Consider the following 22,005-nt stretch of genomic DNA (forward strand, 5'->3'; position numbering starts at 1 on the left):
CAAATGCCAATTTGCTCAAGTGGAGGTCTCAGAAGCGAGACCAAATTATTATCCTACTATTAAACTTTTCTCTTTGGTGCAAATATCATGCAACTATTATGCAAATTAACTCAATGAGCAAAGGGGTCATCAAGTAGAAAACTGAAATGTAGAAACTATGATGCTCCAGGTACAATCCCCGGTGTTGATTTTGCTTATCTCAGCCAGGACAGTTGCAAATATCCTGTTCTATTCTGAAGAAGCATCATATTGGACTCAAAATGTTAGTTCGGACTCTTCACAGATGCTGCTAGACTTGCTGAGTTTCTCCAACATTTTCTGCAAATAGCATACAATTTTCATCAATGCGTTTCGCTTTGAGACTTTAATGCCAACTCTTGATTCTATGCATTGACTCCTGCTGAAGGCTGCACAAGTGTGCAGACATTGAACAAAGACAGATTCAGAACTGGAATTCTTCCCACAGTCAAACATTCAAAAAGCAATTAAAAATGCAACTTAGCCAAGATTAAATATTTCAGCAGTCTGAATATGTACTGGAACTAACTGTGGATTCTTCCAGGTTTGAATGCCCGAGTTCCATTAGCAAAGACTTTCAAACTTTCTTATTCTGAGCAAGTGAAGTCTCAATATGTGTTGAAAGAAACAATGCAGTTGACAGGTGTCATGTCAACACAGTGAATGTCAAAATTGGCAGTTTAAAGGTTTGTTTAAACCCAAATATCTTTAGTCTGCAATGCATCTCAGACGCAATTATTCTTTTTAAATAATTAGTTTCCTTAGCAATGTTCAATATATTTACAACGGAATGCTGCCACATAACCTATAATAGGTTACACAACTAACCAATGTTGTGCAATGTTCTCATAAAAGACGCAATGGTCTCCAGTCCAATAGCCTCTGCCCCACCTAATCCCTATGAAACACATTCCACAAGGCTCTGTGTAAAGCAGTTTCTCTTAACCTCTCTATTCACTTATTTCATGACAACATTAAACTAATGACCTTCATCATTGACTCCCGACGAGAGGAGACAGTCTTTTCTTAGTCATTCTGTCAAATTTCTTTAATGACTTTAAAAATGGGAGCCTCTATGCAAACATAGAAATAATCACAATTTCTCCAGTCTCTCTTCATAACTACAGTTCCTCAAACCACACACCTTCCTTGATAATCTATTGATTTAAATGTTCTTTCTACACTGTGTTGCCCAAAACTAACAACAGTAATTTACTTTAAATGCCTTATACAAAATTTGTCTTTTCACATTGGTTCATGCTCTTCAGCCAGTTAGCTCAGTTGGCTGGGCGGCTGGTTTGTGATGAAGCATGATACCAACAGTATCAGCAGTTAAGTCTTATTTGCTCATTGTTCATGTGTTCTTCAACCTGCCTTTAAGTCCAGCTGCTCGCTGAAATTCTTACACTCCTGTTTAAATCTCTCCATCTCATTACTAACTTTGTAACCTCCTCTTGTGATATAACCATAAAAGTTTCAGTATGTGAATGTTGGCAAGCTGGGTTTGAAGTTAACAAGACTAGAAATGACAAAGGCAGGACACAGTAAAACAGACACTTTAGGTAGAGGTTCTGTTCCATGGATAGTTCCATTTTAAGATCTTTACCTCTTTGCACATTTGAATCCTTCTTTAACTTCACCTCTCCCCACGTCTCTGATGAACTCCAGAATTTACAACCTTTGAGGAACACTTCATTTATGCAACTAATATGTTGTACTTATCCTACTCCATTCACTCCACTAATACTTTCAGCCGTCTAGGCTTTAAGGTGTGTTATTCCTTATTTACACCTCTCCAGTCTCCTTCTCTCTTTCTTTTGTTAAGAATCTTCTCAAAACCAACCTCTGACTAACCTTCTCTTCACCCCTCTATAGTTCATTCTCTAGCTAGATGTTAATAGTGCCTGTTCTTTCAAGTTCATTGAGATAGCTGTCTCTATGCTAAAACCGATATGTATGTTATAAACGTTGCAGTTGTGGAGTAACAATTCAATTACTCAACCTACATGCAGTGTGCATATTGTCCCTGCGCTGTCGATAGTGAGGAGTCCATTGATATGTTGTACTTGAATTTTCAGAATACATTTGACAAAGTTTCACATAAAAGATTATTGTGCAAAATAAGGAGGATAATATAAGTGAGTCTTTTTCAGACTGGTAGGATGTTACAAGTGGGGTCCCACAGGGGTCTGTGCTGAGCTCTCAGTGTTTCACAATTTATACCAATGACTTAGATGAGGGGATTGAAAGCATGTGGCAAAATTTGCAGATGCCACAAAGATGGGTAAAACAAAATGTTGTGTAGAGGACATAGCGAGGATGCAGACTAATATGGACTGGTAAAGTGACTGGGCAAAACAAAACCGACAGATAGAACATAGAATAGTACAGCACAGTACAGGCCCTTCGGCCCTCAATGTTGTGCTAGCCTTTTATCCTACTCTAAGATCAGACTAACCTACATCCCCTTCATTGTATTAACTACCATGTGCCTATCCAAGAGTCGCTTAAATGTACCATTAGATGGAGCATAATGTGGAAAAATGTGAAATTGGCAGGGAGACGTTTTAAAAATCGGAACGTTACTTAAATGGAGAATGACTGCAGAATTCTGAGATGCAAAACAATCTAGGCATTCTAGTGCACAAGTCACACAAGGTTAGTTTTCAGGTACAGTACATAATCAGGAAAGCTTATGGAATGCTGACCTTGATTACATGAAAATTCAACATAAAGTAAGGAAATCATGCATAATTTATGGAAGGCATTGGTGAGACCACATCTCAAATAATACATATTGTTTTGGTCTCCTTATTTAAGGAAAAATGTAAATGTATTGAAGATGATCGTTTATTGAATTAATGCTTAGAATTATCACATTATCTCATGAGGACAGATTGGACAACCTGGACTTGTTTCATTAGAGTTTAGAACAGCGAGGAGTGCTTTGACTGGCTGGAGGGACTGAATGGCTTCCTGTTTCTGTGCCTATATCTTGAGCTATAACCCAATGGTGCACTGGAGCAAAGGATAGCAATTTAAGGAGGAGAGTCATGGAGAAAAAAACAACAAAGTGAGCAGAGGTTGAACAGTTCAGTGTAGGACTACAGTAGTCATGGGATTTGATAGTGAGAGTACAAATTATCTTTTATAACTTAACCCTGAAGAGTTCCCTGCTGGAAAATCCAGAGTCAAGAGATATTGCAGAATGAATGTAGGATGCAAAGAGGGAGGTGAATCCAAATAGATCTGTTAGGAAGGAAATGGATTGAGCGCAGTGGAATGATGTTATGTTAAGTTGGCGGGCTGAAAAGGTGAGAGTGACAGAGTTTAAATCATTGTCCACTGCATGTTCCTGCTCCATCACCATAGCTTTAGTCAAAGAGTTATAGTGAGGTACAGCACAGAAACAGACCCTTTCATCCAACTCATCCATGCTGACCAGATCTCCTATGTAAATATAGTCCCATTTACCAGCATTTAGCCCATATCCCTCTAAATCCTTCCTATTCATATAGCCATCCAGATGCCTTTTAAATGTTGTAATTGCACCAGCCTCCACCACTTTCTCTGGCAGCTCATTCCATACACACATCACCCTCTGCGTGAAAAAGTTACCTCTTGGGTTCCTTTATATCTTTCCCCTCTTACCTTAAACCTTTAGTTCTAGACTCCCCACCCCAAGGAAAAGAACTTGCTTATCCATGGCCATCATGATCTTATAAGGTCACCCCTTATTCTCTTATGCTCCATGGAAAAGAGCTCCAGCCTATTCAGCCTCTGCCTATAATTAATGTGGCTTTCCAAAAGATATCCTAGATAGCAGCCTGAATCAAGGAGGAACCCATGATGTACACAGCACCTTCTGCCATTTAGTGCAACAGGTGGGTGGACTTATAGAAATACCCCTGTGTTTATATAGAGGGTGTGGTTTCAGTGTCTGAGAGTTTGTGCGTTAGTGTGTGTGTGTTTCTAGTTCTGCTTGTATGTTTCTGCATGTGTGCACTAAATTCTCTGCTGCCACTGTCAAAACCAATCACATTAGACTGTATATCACCATGTTTGTTTTGTTATGTGCTGGGCTCATTTGTTAGAAAGTATCGTTAGATCCATTGCAATAATGAAGAAAGACGACCCTTCGGCCCATCTGATATCATTTTCAGAACCTAATGCAATGGTTTTTCCCTTTATAGATTTTGATCATCCAAGCGGTTTTCTAGATTATATTTCAAGCCCATAGCAATGTTATAAAAAGTTTTAAAGTTGCAAAATTGAAATATTCTATTAAAAATCACTGATGACTCAGTGCATTTTTCATTTCAGTATTTTGGTAATGATAACTGTCTAATCAATTGTCAGTTCTGATTTACAGCACCTCCCATGACACATCAGTACATTCAATGTGTTATTAGTCTCCGTGTTTCTGTTATTGCATAAATATAATTACATAAAATATAGGTTGCTTTGCCTCTGCAACAGTTAACTGTCTCAGACTGGTTCTGAAGAAGAGTGTTTGGACTCAAGACATTAATTCTTTTTTTCTCGATCCACTGATGCTTCCAGACCTGCTGAGTATTCCAGCAGTTTCTGTTTTGATTTCAGATTTCTAGCATCTGCAATCTTTTGCTTTAACTTGACTGTCTCAGTCTAAATCCCTGTTTTATGCTTTAAGCAAATCAATCAACATGCAAAGTACCTGACCACATAGTATAGAGTTGGATTCACATCTTGTAGCATTGTATTTGGTCATTTATCCCACACTGGCTGAGGTTAACATGAAAGACTCTCCTTTTCAACCTCTCCCCTTGCCTGAGGCATGGTAACCCTCAAGTTAAGTCACCGCCAGTGATCTGTTTCTAATGAGTCATCTGTGACTATTGTGACTTTATATGTTTGATAATTAAACACAGTATCAGCAATTCCTATTGTTGACTGAGAATAATGTACAGTGCAAAGACTGCATGAAGCACTATATAGGACAAACAGGCAGACAACTAGCAATCTGCATCCACAAACACCAGCTAGCCACCAAACACCACAACCAGCTGTCCCTAGTAGCCCCACACACAGATGGTAAGGACCACAAATTTGACTGGGACAACACAACGATCATAGGACAAGCTAAACAGAGGACAGCCAGAGAATTGTTAGAAGCATGGAGATCATCTACACACTCCATCAACAAGCATATAGACCTAGACCCAATATACCGGCCTCTACAACGAGCAACTGGAACTGGCAACAAGAAGCAGCAGGAAAGGAACCAAATACATGTCAGAAGAGACAGTACTGCAGCGCCTTCACAGGAGGCTCCAAAGCACTGAAGATGTCACCTAGACAGGAGACGAAATGTCTGCAAATCAACCTCCCAGCTCGGCGAACATACCCACAACTACAACAGTGCAGTTTGATTGATTCCAGTCTGGATATAGTTTGATAGGACATTGTCAAGTTAATGGGACAATAGTTTCCTTTTTTCTGCCCCTTCCTCTTGAATAGATAGTTTATATTTACTACTTTTCACCCTGACACAACCTTTCCTGAATCCAGGGAATTTTGGAAAAGTAACACCAAAGCATTCAGAACCTCATTAGTCTCCTCATTTAAGATCCCAGGGTGAAGTCCATCTGGGCTCAGAGAATTGTTAGCTTGCAGCTCCATTACGTCCCAGTGATTATAATTTTACCAAGTTCTTCTTTACCCCCACCTCCTGATTTGCAGCTATAACGGAAGTGTTTTTATGTGTCCTCTACAATGAACAGAAGTACAATATTTGTTTATTTCACCTACCATTTCCTTATCATCTACCAGTTACCTCCTATTCACACTCCCTAAGAGTATCAACATTCACTTTACTTACTCTTTTCCCTTTTAGATATCCATAGAAAGTCTTGCTATCCATTTTTAGCACTCTGAGCTAGCTTCTCTCATATTAATTTCTTACCAAGCCTGGCATCCTTCTCTGCCATTATTTATAATCTGGCCAATCATCTGACCTGCCACTCATCTTTGTGCAGTTAAACATTTTGCCCTTAAGTTTGCTGATTTTCGCAACCTCTTTAGTTAATCACAGATTTTGGGTTCTTTCTTTAGAGGTTTTATTTAAAATAGGAGTATACTTACTGTAAAGATTCTGAAATATACTCTTAAATGTCTAACACTGTCTCTATTGATCTATCCCAAAGCCCAGTAGGTCTGTTCTTTTCAACTAGCTCAGCTTTCCTGCCCACATAGTGGTCCTTATTTAAGTTTAAAATACTAGCCTTAGACCCAATCTTCTCTCTTTTACATTGGATATAAAATTCAATCTTATTTTTGCCACTGCTGCCTCGAGATGCTTTTCTGAAGCCATTAATTAATCCTATCACATTGCACAATACCAAATCTACTACAACCTGTTCTCTGGTTGGTCGCAGAACTTGCTGCTCTATCTCAAATGCAAATGCAATTCCTCATCCAGACTACTATTGCAATCTTATTTTCCACTTAATCTGTAGATTAAAATCACCCATCGTTATCACTGTTTCTTCATCACAAGCATCCAATATTTCTTCTTGTATATTTCATCCTACATTGTGCTGTCTGTAAGGAACCTTTGGACCATTACCACTAGTGACTCATTTCCCTACTATTCCTCAGTGACTAGTGACTATTCCCCTCCCACCACCTACCAAACCGATTCTATATACTGATGTCCTCATTGAAATATACAAACATCTGAACTCGGAGCAGCAATGAGAAGTAGGCCATTCAGCCCTTCGAGCCTGCTCCATCATTTAATATGATCTGGCTGCTCCCCTAATCAATGCCTTTGTTCCTGCTATCTCTCCCTGGTCCATGATTCTTTTAGTCATCTCAAACTATTGCCATTCTTGACTCGCAGTTCTACCACTACATCTTTTCCTACTTTCCTACTATAAATACGTGAAATAGGAGCAAAAGTAGACCATTTGACTCCCTTAAGCCTGCTGTGCCATTCAGTAAGATCAAGGATGATCTGCTTGCTTGAAATTCCACATTTCCATCCACCCCGATAACCTTTGAGTCCACTGTCCAACAAAACTCTACCTACATCTTAGAGTCATGACATACAGGCCCATAGAAACAACACCAACCACATACACTAAACTGTAATAATCCCATTTACCTGCTTTGGCAAATAGAATTAAGAAGAATCCAAAGGGTTTTTACAAATACATTAAGGACAAAAGGGTAACTAGGAGGGAATAGGGCCCCTCAAAGATCAGCAAGGCAGCCTTTATGTGGAGCTGCAGAAAATTGGGGTGATACTAAACGAGTATTTTGCATCAGTATTTACTGTGGAAAAGGACATGGAAGATATAGAATGTAGGGAAATAGATGGTGACATCTTGAAAAATGTCCATATTATAGAGGAAGAAGTGCTAGATTTTCGTCATTATATAAGTGATTTGGATGCGAGCATAAGAGCATTTAGTAAGGTTGCAGATGACACAAAATTGGAGGTGTAGTGGACAGCGAAGAAGATTACCTCAGATTACAACAGGATCTTGATCAGATTGGCCAATGGGCTGAGAAGTGGCAGATGGAGGTTAACTCAGATAAATGTGAGATGCTGCATTTTGGGAAAGGAAATCTTAGCAGGATTTATACACTTAATGGTAAGGTTCTAGGGAGTGTTGCTGAACAAAGAGACCTTGGAGTGCAGGTTCATAGCACCTTGAAAGTGGAGTTGCAGGTAGATAGGATAGTGAAGAAGGCATTTGGTATGCTTTCCTTTATTGGTCAGAGTATTGAGTACAGAAGTTGGAAGTCATGTTGTGGCTGTACAGGACATTGGTTAGGCCACTGTTGGAATATTGCGTGCAATTCTGGTCTCCTTCCTATCAGAAAGATGTGTGAAACTTGAAAGGGTTCAGAAAAGATTTACAAGGATGTTGCCAGGGTTGGAGGATTTGAGTTATAGGGAGAGGCTGAACAGGCTAGGGTTCTTTTCTCTGGAGTGTCGGAGGCTGAGGGGTGACCTTATAGAGGTTTACAAAATCGTGAGGTGTATGGATAGGATAAAGAGACAAAGTCTTTTCCCTGGGGTCGGGGAGTCCAGAACTAGAGGGCATAGGTTTAGGGTGAGAGGGGAAAAATATAAAAGAGACCTAAGGGGTAACTTTTTCACGCAGAGGGTGGTACGTGTATGGAATGAGCTGCCAGAGGAAGTGGTGGAGGTTGACACAATTGCAATATTTAAGAGGCATTTGGATGGGTATGTGAATAGGAAGGGTTTGGAGGGATATGGGCTGGGTGCTGGCAGGTGGGTTTAGATTGGGTTAGGAATCTGGTCTTCATGGATGGGTTGGACTGAAGGGTCTGTTTCCATGCTGTACATCTCTATGACTCTATGACTCTATTTGGTCTACTGTGTTCCGGCATTTTAAGTACTCGTCCAGATGCTTCTTAAGCATGGCAAAAGTACCTGCCTCCACCACCACCCTCTGAAGCAGCACAATCCATATTTCTACCACCTGCTAGGTGAAAAAGTTTTTTGTCTCAGATCTCCTCTTGCACCTCACCTTAAACTTATTCTCTCTGGTCTTATACACATATAAACGTGGGGAAGAGATTCTCATGATCTACTCTGTCTATATCTCTCATAATTTCAATCTCAAACAGATTCCTCCTCAGCCTCTTCTGCTCCAAGGAAAACAAACACAGCCGATCCAGTCTCTCCTCATACCTGAGACTCTTCATCCCAGGCAACATCCTGGTGAATCTCCTTTGCACCCTCTCCATTGCAATCACATCTTTCCGATAGTATGGCAGCTAGAACTGTACACAATATTTCATGCGTGGCCTAATCAATGTTTTATAAAAGTTGAAACAAGACTTCCTTGCTTCTATATTCTAAGCCCTGGCAAATTAATTCATTTGAATTATGGATTCAACATGGAAAGCCTGGATGACGCAGTCACTACGTAATATCTACGGGCCTCACTTGCTAACAACCTACCTCAAGAATACGCAGAGGACACAGGAGAACATTGGAGTGTGCTTAAACCTACCATTCTCAGTAACTGCAATAACACCCCCCAGATAACAGATCCAGAAACCATCAGGACTGATTCGATGAGAATGACATGGAAATTGGACAACTCATTGCCAAGAACAGGCCAGCTTTCTGTGACTGGCAGAATGACAACAGCTGCAAGACCCACAGAAAAGCCGATGCCAAATGCGAAAGTGGATGTCCAGAAGAGGGTAAAGGAGCTCAAAAACAAATGGTGCACTGATAAGGCCTGGGGAATCCAAGAGCTGGCAAATGATGATGACACAGAGGTTTCTTCAGTGCCATTAAGACAGTAAATGGTCCACACTACCGTGGTCTAAAGACAGACAAAAAGTGCTAAAGGACGGCAAGGTTAAAATAGAACAGTTGCTGGATACAGCATTTCCAAGAACTCCTCAACCATATTGCCAATGTTAACTTGGAAATCATCAACCAAGTTGCCCCCTGGTTATGTGGTACAGTGGAGTCGCCCCTACCTCTGTGCAAAGGGTTCAGGTTCAAGTCCCACCTGCCCTGGAAGTGTGTCGTAATGTGTCCCTACACAGTGATTAAAAATTATTATTACAAAGGCAACTCAACCAGCACAAGCAGGGATTATTTACCGCAGAGGTGTAAGCTCTACGGCAAGCAAAAAACAGTCCCTACCAAAACATTCCATTCTCTCTGTTATTTGTCATGAGTAAACTTGGAGGTTCTCCAACAAGAAAGAAAACTTAATAAAATGAGGAGATACAAGGTGATGAAAGATTTTGATAGATTATGACTGCATTTTCTAGCAAGTGGATTGATAGATTTGAAATAATTGGCAACGTTTTTTGATGGAGACTAATTAGGATTAAGAACTTCCTACCTGAAAAAGATAATGGGAGCTGATCCACTAAACAATAAATTAAAAGGGAGCTGGACAGGTATTTGAGGTTGAATAACTTATACGGTAATGGATTAAAAAGCATAGCCGAGAGACTAAGGAGAACTCTTCATTGAAACAGTCAACAGAAGCCCAATGCAAGTTAATATGAGCTCCTTAAGGGTGCTCCATCACTCAAAATGATCATGTCTGATCTGACAAGGGCCTCAACTCCACTTTCCTGCCTAACCCCAACAACCAATGACTCACTATGACTATAGTGGGAAATTTATCTAATTGTGCCTTAAAAATATCCAATGACCCAACCCCACCCTTCTCTCAGAAACAGAGTTCTGAACACTCAGCACCCTTAGAGAAAAATATTTACCTCACTCTGTCTCCAACAGATAAATGCTCAATCTGTGCAACCTTTCTTCATAGGATAAACAACACCCTCCCCCCAAACTTGCATCCTAGGTATCAATTAAGTGAAACTGCTCTGAACCGCTTCTAATGCATTTACATCATTTCTTAAATCAAAAGACCACAAGTAACTGTGGTATCATCCATGCTCTGTAAAACTGTCGCAAAACATTGCTACTTTTATATTCCATTCCCCCTGCAATAAACAACAACATTCCATTTGCCATCCTAATCGTTTGCTGTACCTATATGCTAGCTTTTTGAGATTCATGCACGTGGACATTCTGATCCCTCAGGGTTCTGTAACCTCTCACCATTTAAATAACATGCTGCTTATCTCTCCTTGTTGCTAAAGTGGGCAAGTTCACATTTTACCACATTATGCTTCATCTATTCCCTTCCAAATGTTACTATTACTATTGACTCTGCTTCTAGCAACCTTTAGGTAGCGCATTATAATTCACTGTGTAAGAGTCCCCTCAGTTCCCCTTCAGTTCTTTTTCCAATTGATAGTGGTTAACTTTGTTAAACGTCTTCGTATAAAATGAACTGTTACTTGGCAGACTTGCTTAAAAACATGGAATCTGTGCACATAACTCAGGCAGAAGTGACCAGCCGAGTCTTAAAAGACATCCAAAATCATGTTGACCCTGGGTTTGTTCAGATTCCCTTTAATGCCTTTCTCATTAACCCTGACCATTGATCTTCCCTTCGTAATCTCATCTCAAATTTATTCCCTTTCTTCAAGCATTCAACTATCATTACCTCGTTCCTCAAACCATCTCCAACACCTTCACCCTTGTTGTTCATTTCCAGCAGCCTTTTCTTTCACCTGAACGTGCTGTCACCTGCCAGGTCCACAAACTTAATTCCCTGTGTAAATCTCCCAAACATCTCTACAACCCTTCCCCTTACTGAAATAGTCAAAGCAAAGTCACAAACAACATCCTCCATGAGTTGTGAGCATGGTCCTTATCATTTCTTGTCCTGCATGACTTCACTTCAGTTTTTAATCACAGTTTCTCCCAAAAGATTGGATTTCAATCTTTTCATAGCTCATGGTGACAGCATGTCTACAAAAAAGCGTGTATTTATATAATATCATGAATTAGGAAAAATGTCCCAAAGTACTTCAGAAAAAGGTAACACTGAGCCAAAGAAGGAGACATTAGGACATCTGACCAAAACCTTAACAAAAAATGTTGGTTTTAGGAATGTCTTAAGTGAATCTGTGAGAGGCTTGTGGGGGGGATTTGTAGTTAAATGAAAAGTTGTAGTTAAATGAAAGCGTGGCTGTCAATGTTGGGGTGAAGGAAATTGGCCCTTTTTGAAGAAACACTAAGATTTCATAGGCCTGTCATGTTGGAGAAGGATACCAAGTTAGGAAGGGTGCAAAACCATGGAAAATTATGAGAATCTTCAAAGGGAGGAATGTTGGGACCAAGTACCAAGGCCTCTGTTCCATATTTTACAAGATCTATTTACATCAACGTTCTCCTGACCAGCTTTCACACACCTTATCATTCATGAACTTATTCAGCATTCTAAAGTACTTAGTCCCACTACCTGATCAACTTGTTCTTACCAACCTTCATTCATTCTGTACTAATTTCAAATGCCTTGTCCTCAACTACAAGACTCTCCTTGGTCTTGCTCCTCCTTACCTCTGCAACCTCATCTCTCTCTCTCTCTCAAAGGCGAAGTGGCAAAATAATTAAACTGGATAGGAGATGCAAAAGGAAAATATCCATTTTAATTCAGAAAGTGTGACAAATGACCAGCCACACACAAGTGGGCTGGATGAAGACAGTTACACAGATAGAGTTCTGTGTACAAATGCACACAGCATAAGAGATATAAGTAGCAAATTAGAAGCACACGTTTATCTCAAGAGAACACAATATTTCAGTTATTATGGAGGTAAGGCTACAGGTTATGATCAGGAGCTAAACATTCCAGACTGCCATCTGTTTAGGAAGGGCAACTAAATTGGAATAGGAAGGGCAGTGATACTGCCCAGAGCAGATAGTAGCCAATTTGTACAAAGAAAGATCCCAGAAATAGCAATATAAATATGCAGATAAACAATTTTTGCCTTGTTATAGAATCATAGAGTCATAGAGATGTACAGCATGGAAACAGACCCTTTTGTCCAATCCGTCCATGCTGACCTGTTATCCCAACCCAATCTAGTCCCACCTGCCAGCACCCAACCCATATCCCTCCAAACCCTTGCTACTCATATACCCATCCACATGTCTTTTAAATACTGCAATTGTACCAGCCTCCATCACTTCTTCTGGCAGCTTATTCCATACACCATCCTCTGCGTAAAAAAAGGTGCCCCTTAGGTTCCTTTTATCTTTCCCCTTTCACCCTAAAACTATGCCCTCTAGTACTGGAGACACCCACCCCAGCGAAGAGACTTTGTATATTTACCGTATCCATGCCCCTCATGATTTTATAAACCTCCATAAGGTCACCCCTCAGCCTCCGACCTCCAGGGAAAACAGCCCCAGCCTGTTCAGCCTCTCCCTATAGCTCAAATCCTCCAACCCTGGCAACATCCTTGTAAATCTTTTCTGAACCCCTTCAAGTTTCACAACATCCTTCCAATAGGAAGGAGACCAGAATTGTATGCAATATTCCAAAGTGGCCTAACCAATGTCTTGTACAGTTGTTTGAGGTGAAATATTGGACAGGGACAAACGCCCTGCATTTCTTTAAAAGACTGCCTGGGATCTTTTATTGTCAAATGAGATGGTATATAGGAGCTTGCTCAGGAATGTCACTGGAACAGTGGCATCTCCAACAATGCCACACTTTCTCACTGCTTTACTGGAGTCTGGATAGTATGCTCATGTCTCTGGGGCAGAGCTTAACCCACAAACTTCTGACTCAGAGACAACGATGTTAAACACTGAGACACAGTCATCTCGTAAGAATTCTTTGAATATATTCAGCAGAGTCTTCTAGAACAATATGTTTTAGAACCAAAAATGGAATTGGACATATTGAACTTAATGCTCAGAAACCACATGAAATTATTTAACCATTTCACACTAACAGAGCAGTTCATAATTAGTTACTGTAAAATCATAGACTTTGATATTAAGTTTGAAAGTGCAAAGATTGAGCCATCAACCAAGGTGTTAAATTTAAGCAAGTGAACTAAATTGAAATAAACTGTCTAAACAGGTAATGAGTAAACCCACAAATGATGGGAATATAAAATATTCAAGGAAATAATTGGTCTGAGATACAAAATGAACTGTCCACAACCCTAAATGGCAAAGACTCCATTTGTTAGGCAATCATTGTCAACAAACAAGCTAAGAGACAGTATCACAACAGAAGAAAAAGTTATGCAAGGAAGACATAAAGACACACAATAAAAAAGGAAGAGTGCCAATCCAGTGTACTGGGAGAGGTAGGAAAACCAAAGGAGTACAAAATAGTAAAGGAGCACTGAAAGAAAATGGTATTTCAAATAGTGCCATGGTTACTGACGTGAATGTCCATTTCTGGCAAATCCCCTTTTTTTTGCTGGCAGGGGAAAGGGTTGTGGCTTGAGAGACAAGCAGGAAACCAGAAACTGACAAAACCATCTGAAATAGAGTTGAAATTCACCCCACTTCCACTGTTCCTAGAACCTTACACAAGGTACAGGCAACAAGAATTTATGGAGAAGTTACAAGCAAAGGGAATGTCATGTTGGCTCAGTGGTTATCACTGCTGCCTCACAGTGCCAGGGACCCAGTTCGATCACAGCCTCGGGCAACTATCTGTGTGGAGTTTGCACATTCTCCCTGTGTCTGTGTCGGTTTCCTCCCACAATCCAAAGATGTGCAGGTTAGGTGAATTGGCCATGCTAAATTGCCCATAATGTTCAGGGATGTGTAGGTGAGGTGCATCATTCAGGGGTAAATATAGGGGAATGGATCTGGGTGGGTTACTCTTCGGAGGGACTTGTTGGGCCAAAGGGCCTGCTTCCACACTGTAGGGATTCTACATATCTCGGGATGGGACCATTTGCCGCCGCCGATTAGCCACTCCCCTTTCCCCGCATAGGATGGTTCGCCACCACCCATTGGCCGCTGAGGAGGATTCGCCACCACAAGTGTTTGTAACTCATTTTTATGTATAGACCAATAAACTCATATTTATTTCACCTCTTTTTTTTAACAATATGTACTATGCTGTTGTATAAATAAAGGGCACTGAGAAGTATGAAAGAACAGGCGGGAGGGAAAATAATCACTACATATATATATTTTCAGTGGCGAATAGTCTCCAGAGGTCAAACAACCACAGTGGAGAAACGCTGGTGGTGAACCGGCAGTGGCTAATCGGCGGCGGCGAATGTGCCGTGGCGAATCGTCACCAACCCTACATATCTATGGATTCCGTGTGAAGGTGAGATAACGTCTATTTAAGTGCGATGATATGAAGCTATTTAAATCCCCAGCCCTTTAAAAAAGACTAAAAAGGCTACAACTTTCAGTGAGGGCAATGATTGACAGCCATTTCTAGTGACTAATTGTGAAAAGTTTGAAAAACACTTATCTCAGTGGGGTGGCTGAGTTCATCAGTTTGACTAATAATGTTAAGGATTATTAAAGGAGTGGCTATATTTGAGTTGATTTGACTAAATTATTGTTTGAATGGGTTTCATGAATGAGTTTTTCTCAATGTCAACAATGCATCATGTTCTTTTGGATTGCTAAAAGTTTAATTTTACTCATCTCCACATGGTTCTTGAGGTCTACCCATATTGGAAAGTAGGGAAGTGCCTATGGTGACAGCATGGAAGGGCTTGAAAGCAAGTACAAGTAATTTGGGGTTTGAGGAGATGTGGGGAGGGTCAGAACAGTGAGGGCTGAGGGCCTAACAATGTTTGATGAAACAAAACAGAAATTGCTGGAAAAGCTTAGCAGGTCTGGCAACATCTGTGGAGTGAAATCAGAGTTAATGTTTCGGGCCCGGTGATCATTCCTCAGAACTCTCCCTCTGAGGCTGAATGTTCTGTACTCAGCAAAAGTCTCAGTTTTATCCCACTGTGACCCCACATAAATGAATTGTGGGCACAACATGATGTTGAACTCTTCTTCCGTCGTCTTTGCCTCAATTTCTCTGCCCCAGTTCTGATTTATCTCCACAGATGCTGCCAGGCCTGCTGAGCTTTTCTAGCAATTTCTGGTTTTGATTCTTCATTCTCACAGTTTTTATTTAATGTTTGAAGAAACTGGGTTAAAGTCTCAAGAGACAAGGACAGACCTTCCAACCAACCTGCCTCAGTGTTCATCCACCTGTGGGGTCTCCATTGAAGATGGTGAGCCCAACTCGACCTCAAACCTGCTGAAAATGTGCTGAGTAGCCAGCTTTTGTGCTCCTCTTGTATCCTTATCTTGTTTTCAAAGTAATGCCCTTTTAAAGTAATCCTGTGTGCCAAGTCAGGAAATTTCTTAACTGGACCTTCCCACTTCAAAGCAGAAATCTGGTCTTTAATATCAAATTCAATTGTTTTCTGGTAACTTTTTGTAATATCTCCATTACTGTCAGATTATTAAATATTTTTATATGGTTACACACCACTAAAACCAATACAGCCAGATACTTTACTGATTATAAAGCATTGTTTCGAAACATTATTCTGAAATTATTCAAGGAATTTAAATGCAAATTGATTAAGGTCAAAATCCAATGCTCCTGCCAATGCAGCACTCCCTTAATATTGCATTTCAGTCACAGTCTAAATGGTATGTTCTTGTCTCTGGAAAAGACCTTCAACTTGAAACTTGCTGATACAGTGGGTGAAGTATTACTCACTGAGTTCTAGCTAAGATCAAAAGAAATGTTTAAGGAGAGGAACTTAATGGATTTAATTTAAAAGCAAATGGTAATGGGAAAACAAGCTGGATTCTTGACAAGTTAAGCTCTAGGACTGAATGGTTGTCACACCAAAATAATACGGCACAGATTTTTCAGAATTGACCAGTGTTTAAAACAATAATTTACAAAGAAAGATCGAATAAACCTGGATTTTGTTTCCTTGAGTTTGAAAGATTGAGGGTGATTGGTGAAGGAATTTGGTAGGGTCAATACACAGAGAATCTCTTTCACAGAGTGAGGGAATGTGTACAGGTTTGTTAGTATAGTCATAATGCTCCTGGTCTAGCAACCTAGAGGCCTGAGCACAAAGTCAGAGATACATGAGTTCAAATCCCACTATTACAGTTACTGAAGTGAATTTGGTTCGTTAAATAAAATAGGATCTTTTAAAAAGAAGCTATTATCAGTAACAGTGAGCATGAAACAACTAGATCATCATAAAATCCATCTAGTTTATTTATGTACTTGAGAGGGAAATCTGCCATCCTTACCTGGTCTACAGGCAGGATGCTGGAAGAACACAGCAAGCGAGGCAGCATCAGGAGGTGCAAAGTCAATGTTTCAGGTGTAACCCTACTTCAGGTCAGTGGGTGGGTGTGGGGGGGAGCTGCAGATAAAAGGAGAGGTGGGGGTAGGGTGGTGAAATGAGCGGTGACAGGGAGGTCCAGTCAGCCCCAGTGGACCCGGCTGTGATGCTTGGTAAGCCATTCCCTGAGTTTACGTTCAGTCTCCCTGATGTAGAGAAGACCACATTGGGAGCACCTGATGCAGTAAACTAGGTTGGAAGAGAGGCAGGTGAACCTCTACCTCACCGGGAAAGACTGTTTGGGGCCCTGGGTGGAGGTGAGGGGGGTGATGTACCAGCAGGCTTTGCATCTTTTCTGGTTGCAGGGGAAGGTACCTGGGGGTTCGGTGGTGGGGGTGGCATGAAACAAGGACTGTTGGAGGGAACAGTCCCTGCGGAAGGCAAAATGGGATGGGGAGCAGAAGATGTTCTTAGTGGTGGGGTCTATTTGGATTTGGGGGAAGTGTTTGAAGATGATGCGTTGGATACGGAGAATAGTGGGGTAGTTTTTGTCTCTAATCCTTACCTGGTCTGGCCTACATGCAACTCCCTACTCACAGCAATGTGGTTGACTCTTAACTTTCCTCTGAAATGGCCTATGAAAGCACATAGGTGGTTCACAATCAGTGTCTCTGGGATTAGGAACAATAAATATTCTCCAATGAGCTCTCAAACTATGCTCACATCAATAAACAAAAATCCAGAACAAGGGGCGTGTTCTTAAAATTAGAGCTAGATCATGCAGGATTGAAACAAGCAATCACTTTCTCCACAAAAGGTACTGAGCATCAGCAATCCATTCCCCCAGGAGACTGTGGATGCTGGGTCAGTTGAATAGATCAGGACTAGAAGTATCAAGGGATTATGAATGGAGGGCAATTAAAAAGACCAGATACATAAGGCTCAAGGGGTTGTGCTTATATTCAACTCCTCTTTATCATCTTTCACCCTCCATCCCAGTTTCCACAGCACAATGTTGGGCCTAGCATGTTCTCCTCCATACTTCCCAACTCTCTGAAAATCTATCTGATTTTGGTTGTGCTCACCAGTTCCAAAAACGCACATCCCAGATGGCCTCCTTCTTCAAGGACCGCAATTTCCCCCCCGACGTGGTCGACGATGCCCTCCACCGCATCTCTTCCACTTCCCGATCCTCCGCCCTTGAACCCCGCCCCTCCAACCGCCACCAGGACAGAACCCCACTGGTCCTCACCTACCACCCCACTAACCTGGATGTACAGCGCATCATCCGCCGTCATTTCCGCCACCTCCAAACGGACCCCACCACCAGGGATATATTTCCCTCCCCTCCCCTATCAGCATTCCGTAAAGACCACTCCCTCCGTGACTCCCTCGTCAGATCCACACCCCCCACCAACCCAACCTCCACTCCCGGCACCTTCCCCTGCAACCGCAGGAGGTGCAAGACTTGCGCCCACACCTCCCCCCTCACCTCCCTCCAAGGCCCCAAAGGAAACTTCCATATCCGCCACAGATTCACCTGTACCTCCACACATATCATCTATTGCATCCTTTGCACCCGATGTGGCCTCCTCTATATTGGGGAGACGGGCCGCCTACTTGCGGAGCGTTTCAGAGAACACCTCTGGGACACCCGGACCAACCAACCCAACCACCCTGTAGCTCAACATTTCAATTCCCCCTCCCACTCCACCAAGGATATGCAGGTCTTTGGACTCCTCCATCGTCAGACCACAGCGAAACGACGGTTGGAGGAAGAACGCCTCATCTTCCGGCTAGGAACCCTCCAACCACAAGGGATGAACTCGGATTTCACCAGTTTCCTCATTTCCCCTCCCCCCAGCCTGTCTCAGTCAAATCCATCAAATTCAGCACCGCCTTCCTAACCTGCAATCTTCTTCCCGACCTCTCCGCCCCCACCCCAGTCTGACCTATCACCCTCACCTTGACCTCTTTCCACCTATCACATTTCCGACGCCCCTCCCCCAAGTCCCTCCTCCCTATCTTTTATCTTAGCCTGCTGGACCAACTTTCCTCATTCCTGAAGAAGGGCTAATGCCTGAAACGTCGATTCTCCTGTTCCCTAGATGCTGCCTGACCTGCTGCGCTTTTCCAGCAACACATTTCCATCTCTGATCTCCAGCATCTGCAGACCTCACTTTCTCCTCACCTAAATCATCTTTGGTCTGCTCCCTGTCCAGTTACTTCTCATTTTGCAATACTGAATTGTGTTAAATGTGCCATAAAAAGTGCAGGTCACAGCCAATGAGTTCTTACTCCTGGCTGCCTTGTGGAGTGTAGCTAATCATTACAATCAGAACAAGTCATTAACTGGGTGAGTCAAATCCAGATTCTATTCCAGGGAATTCATGTGTTTATCCTGTGTGCTCATGCTATGCAAAAGAATGGCTGTGCCCAGGCCTGTTCTTATTTTCAATTCAGGTGACTGAATAATCTATTTTCCCTCATGATATTTCTGTGCATTTTTGAATTGCAGCAATTTTTGACATATCAGTGCTTATATTTGTTTGTTATTAATTTGGGGAGGCAGTGGCATATTGATAATGTTGCTGGATAGAGTTTCTATCAACATGGGCACAGTGGCTCAGTGGTTAGCACTGCTGCCTCACAGCACCAGAGTCCCAGGTTTAATTTCAGCCTCAGGCAACTGTCTGTGTGGGTTTCCTCCCACAGTCCAAAGATGTGCAGGCCAGGTGAATTGGCCATGCCAAATTACCCATACTGTTAGGTGCATTAGTCAGAGGAGAAATGGTCTGGGTAGGTTACTTTTCAAAGGGTCGGTGTGGACTGGTTGGGCCGAAGGGTCTGTTCCACACTGTAGGGAATCTAATCTAAAAAAAAACCACCATAGAAGAAGGAGAACTCAGAATTCAATAAAAATCAGGAAGAAAAAGCTTGCCTAATGATGACTACTGTCAATTGTCATGAAAAATCCATCTGGTTCACTAATGCTGTTTAAGAAATGAAATAATCCATCCTTACCCGGCCTGGTTTACATATCAATCCAGACCTACAGCAATGTGGTTGACTCTTAACTGCCCATTGGGCGAATAGGGAGTGGGTACTAAATGCCAGCTGTGCTCACATCCCATGAATGAATAATTTGTCAGCAACATTTATTCTTAATAATTGCTATTTTCCTGTATTTTACCCAGGCATCGCCCTGCCTCTTACTGGGCCATTCAGAGGTCTCTGGCTGTGAATTTTGATTGGAGCTCCTTGGTTGCAGCTTGTTTACCCGAGGCTGCACTGACCTTGTTGCTTCAGTCAGTCAGAGACTCTCACTGTCAACAATGAAGCAAGCCCCTGCTGGTGCCCACTAACGCTGTGCCTGTTTAATCAGACTCTCATGGCTCTTTCTCTCTTGTCTCTCTCCGGGAGGCTATTTTTTTTTTAGAAGAAAAAATCTGTTGGCTTTAATATCACCTTTTGCCCACCCGCCTAAGGAACTGTGTCCTAATCAATGGGTCCTTCAGTGATTCCTCCGCCTAACCTGTCAGCTTTGTCAAAAAGAGCAGACTCCTTCTCCACTCACTTGGGGTTTACTCGCTAAGTCCTCTTTATTTCTGGCTTCCTCCTCCGCCAGATGTTGATCTCCCCCCCTCCTTATCCTTTTCTATGTATTTATTTGCTGGAGATTCTGAGACGAATCAGGGGACTAGCATCTCTCCCCCCCCCCCCCAGCTTTTAACCGTCAGACGTTTCACATTTCCATGCTCAGCTCCTGGTTTTTGTTGTCCTGTCTGGGGCGTCTCGTTACCTGCTTCGCTCCGGATGCTGATGTTGCCGTCTCGCTGCAGAATGACAGCCCTGGTCCCGCTCAGCCTGCCCGGGAAAGGCTGCGGGTCTCCGGGCCGCCGCTGCCGCTGGAGGCTGCTGCAGCATTGGTAACACACCGCCCAAGCCTGCTCCTCGTTCAGGGGCTGGTTGTAAAGCTTCAGGATATGTTCCAGGGACAGCTCCTGGGATTCCGGGTCGTGGGAGTCCGTCTGGGCACCGCATTCCAGGGCCGGGCTCCCGGAGCATCGCTCTGCCATGATCCGCAGGCTCTGTCTGTCTGTCTGTGTGTGTGTCTCTCTCTGTCTCTCTCTGGATCCGAACACAACACAGTTACCCTCCCACTAAACCATCGGCAACGGGAATAAAGCCAGTACCGTCTTCTCCGGCCTCTGCATCATCATCATCATCATCGTGACAGTATTATCAACAGTAGTGCGCTCACAGTGCCAGCTCCTCATACATAAACCGGCCTCTTCCAGCGGCTTCTGATTAAATCCAATCATATGACTCTATCTCTGCCTGGGAGCCAGAGTGCACTCCTGCTGTGTGGTCCAAAAGCCCGCCTCCTTTGCTTGCTTGCATTTTCCGTGTTCATGTTTGCTTCAGTTTATTAATTCACAGGGATGTGGGCGTCTCTGGCTGGGTCAGCCTTTATTGCCCATCGCTAGCTCCCATTAGAAAAGTGGTGCTGAGCTTCCTTCTTAAATCACTGCAGTCCTTTTTTGTTTTGACATGGTTACACAGACAGTGCTGTCAGGCAGTTCTAGGATTTTCGCCCGGCTATACCAAAACTGAGGATGGTGAATGGTTTGGAGGTGTTGGTGTACCCCACGTATCTGTGTCTCTTGTCCTTCAAAGAGGTAGAGTTGACAGGTTTTCAAAGTGCCATCAAAAGCTTTGTGAATCATTGCAGTACGCCTTGCAAATGGTACATCCGATGCTACTGAGTGGGGGAAGGGCATGGATGTGGTGCCTATTAACCAGGCTGCTTTGTCCTGAATGGTGTCAAGTTTCTTGGGTGATTTTGGAGCTGCACTCATCCAGACCAGTGGGGAGTTTTCCATCACACTCCTGACTTGGGCCTCGTAGATGGTGGACAGGTTTTGGGGAGTCAGGAGGTGAGTTACTTACTGCAGAACTCGTAGTTTCTGAGCTACGTTTGTAGCTGGTTTAATTCCAGTTTCTAGTCGGTGGTAAACCCCCAGTATGATAATGGTGTGGAATGTCAAAGGGAGGTGATTAAACTATTATTAGAGAACTACATTCCTGGTAACTATTTGATACACTGCATCATTTGCTACATTGTAACAGCAAGTAGGGGAGTCAATTTAAAACAGAAGGAGAAATGGGAGATAGGATGAAGTAAAATAAGCTGTTCACCCCTCCTGCCAGCTGTGACTCAAGTTGTTGTTTGAAATTCAAATAACAACCACAAAT

At 42.4% G+C, this 22,005-nt stretch overlaps 1 protein-coding gene across 4 annotated transcripts in view; it reads right to left on the reverse strand.

The window, feature by feature from the left end:
* The window catches only part of LOC122548856 (protein spire homolog 1-like), a 207,915-nt gene extending 186,867 nt beyond the window's left edge, over positions 1-21,048 (reverse strand). The window contains exon 1 of one of the 4 annotated variants that reach the window (XM_043687728.2): positions 20,549-21,048. In XM_043687728.2, coding sequence (XP_043543663.2) covers positions 20,549-20,825 — 277 coding nt within the window. In that variant the 5' untranslated portion in view covers positions 20,826-21,048. The remainder of the gene's footprint in view (positions 1-20,548) is intronic. The other 3 variants (XM_043687729.2, XM_043687730.2, XM_043687731.2) reach the window with 3 other exon arrangements.
* Between the last annotated feature and the right edge of the window lie 957 nt (positions 21,049-22,005).

Source organism: Chiloscyllium plagiosum, unplaced genomic scaffold (assembly GCF_037043375.1).
Source record: "Chiloscyllium plagiosum isolate Xiang-an unplaced genomic scaffold, Cpla_swu_hap1 HiC_scaffold_4, whole genome shotgun sequence".
In the NCBI taxonomy this organism is placed as follows: Eukaryota; Metazoa; Chordata; class Chondrichthyes; order Orectolobiformes; family Hemiscylliidae; genus Chiloscyllium; species Chiloscyllium plagiosum.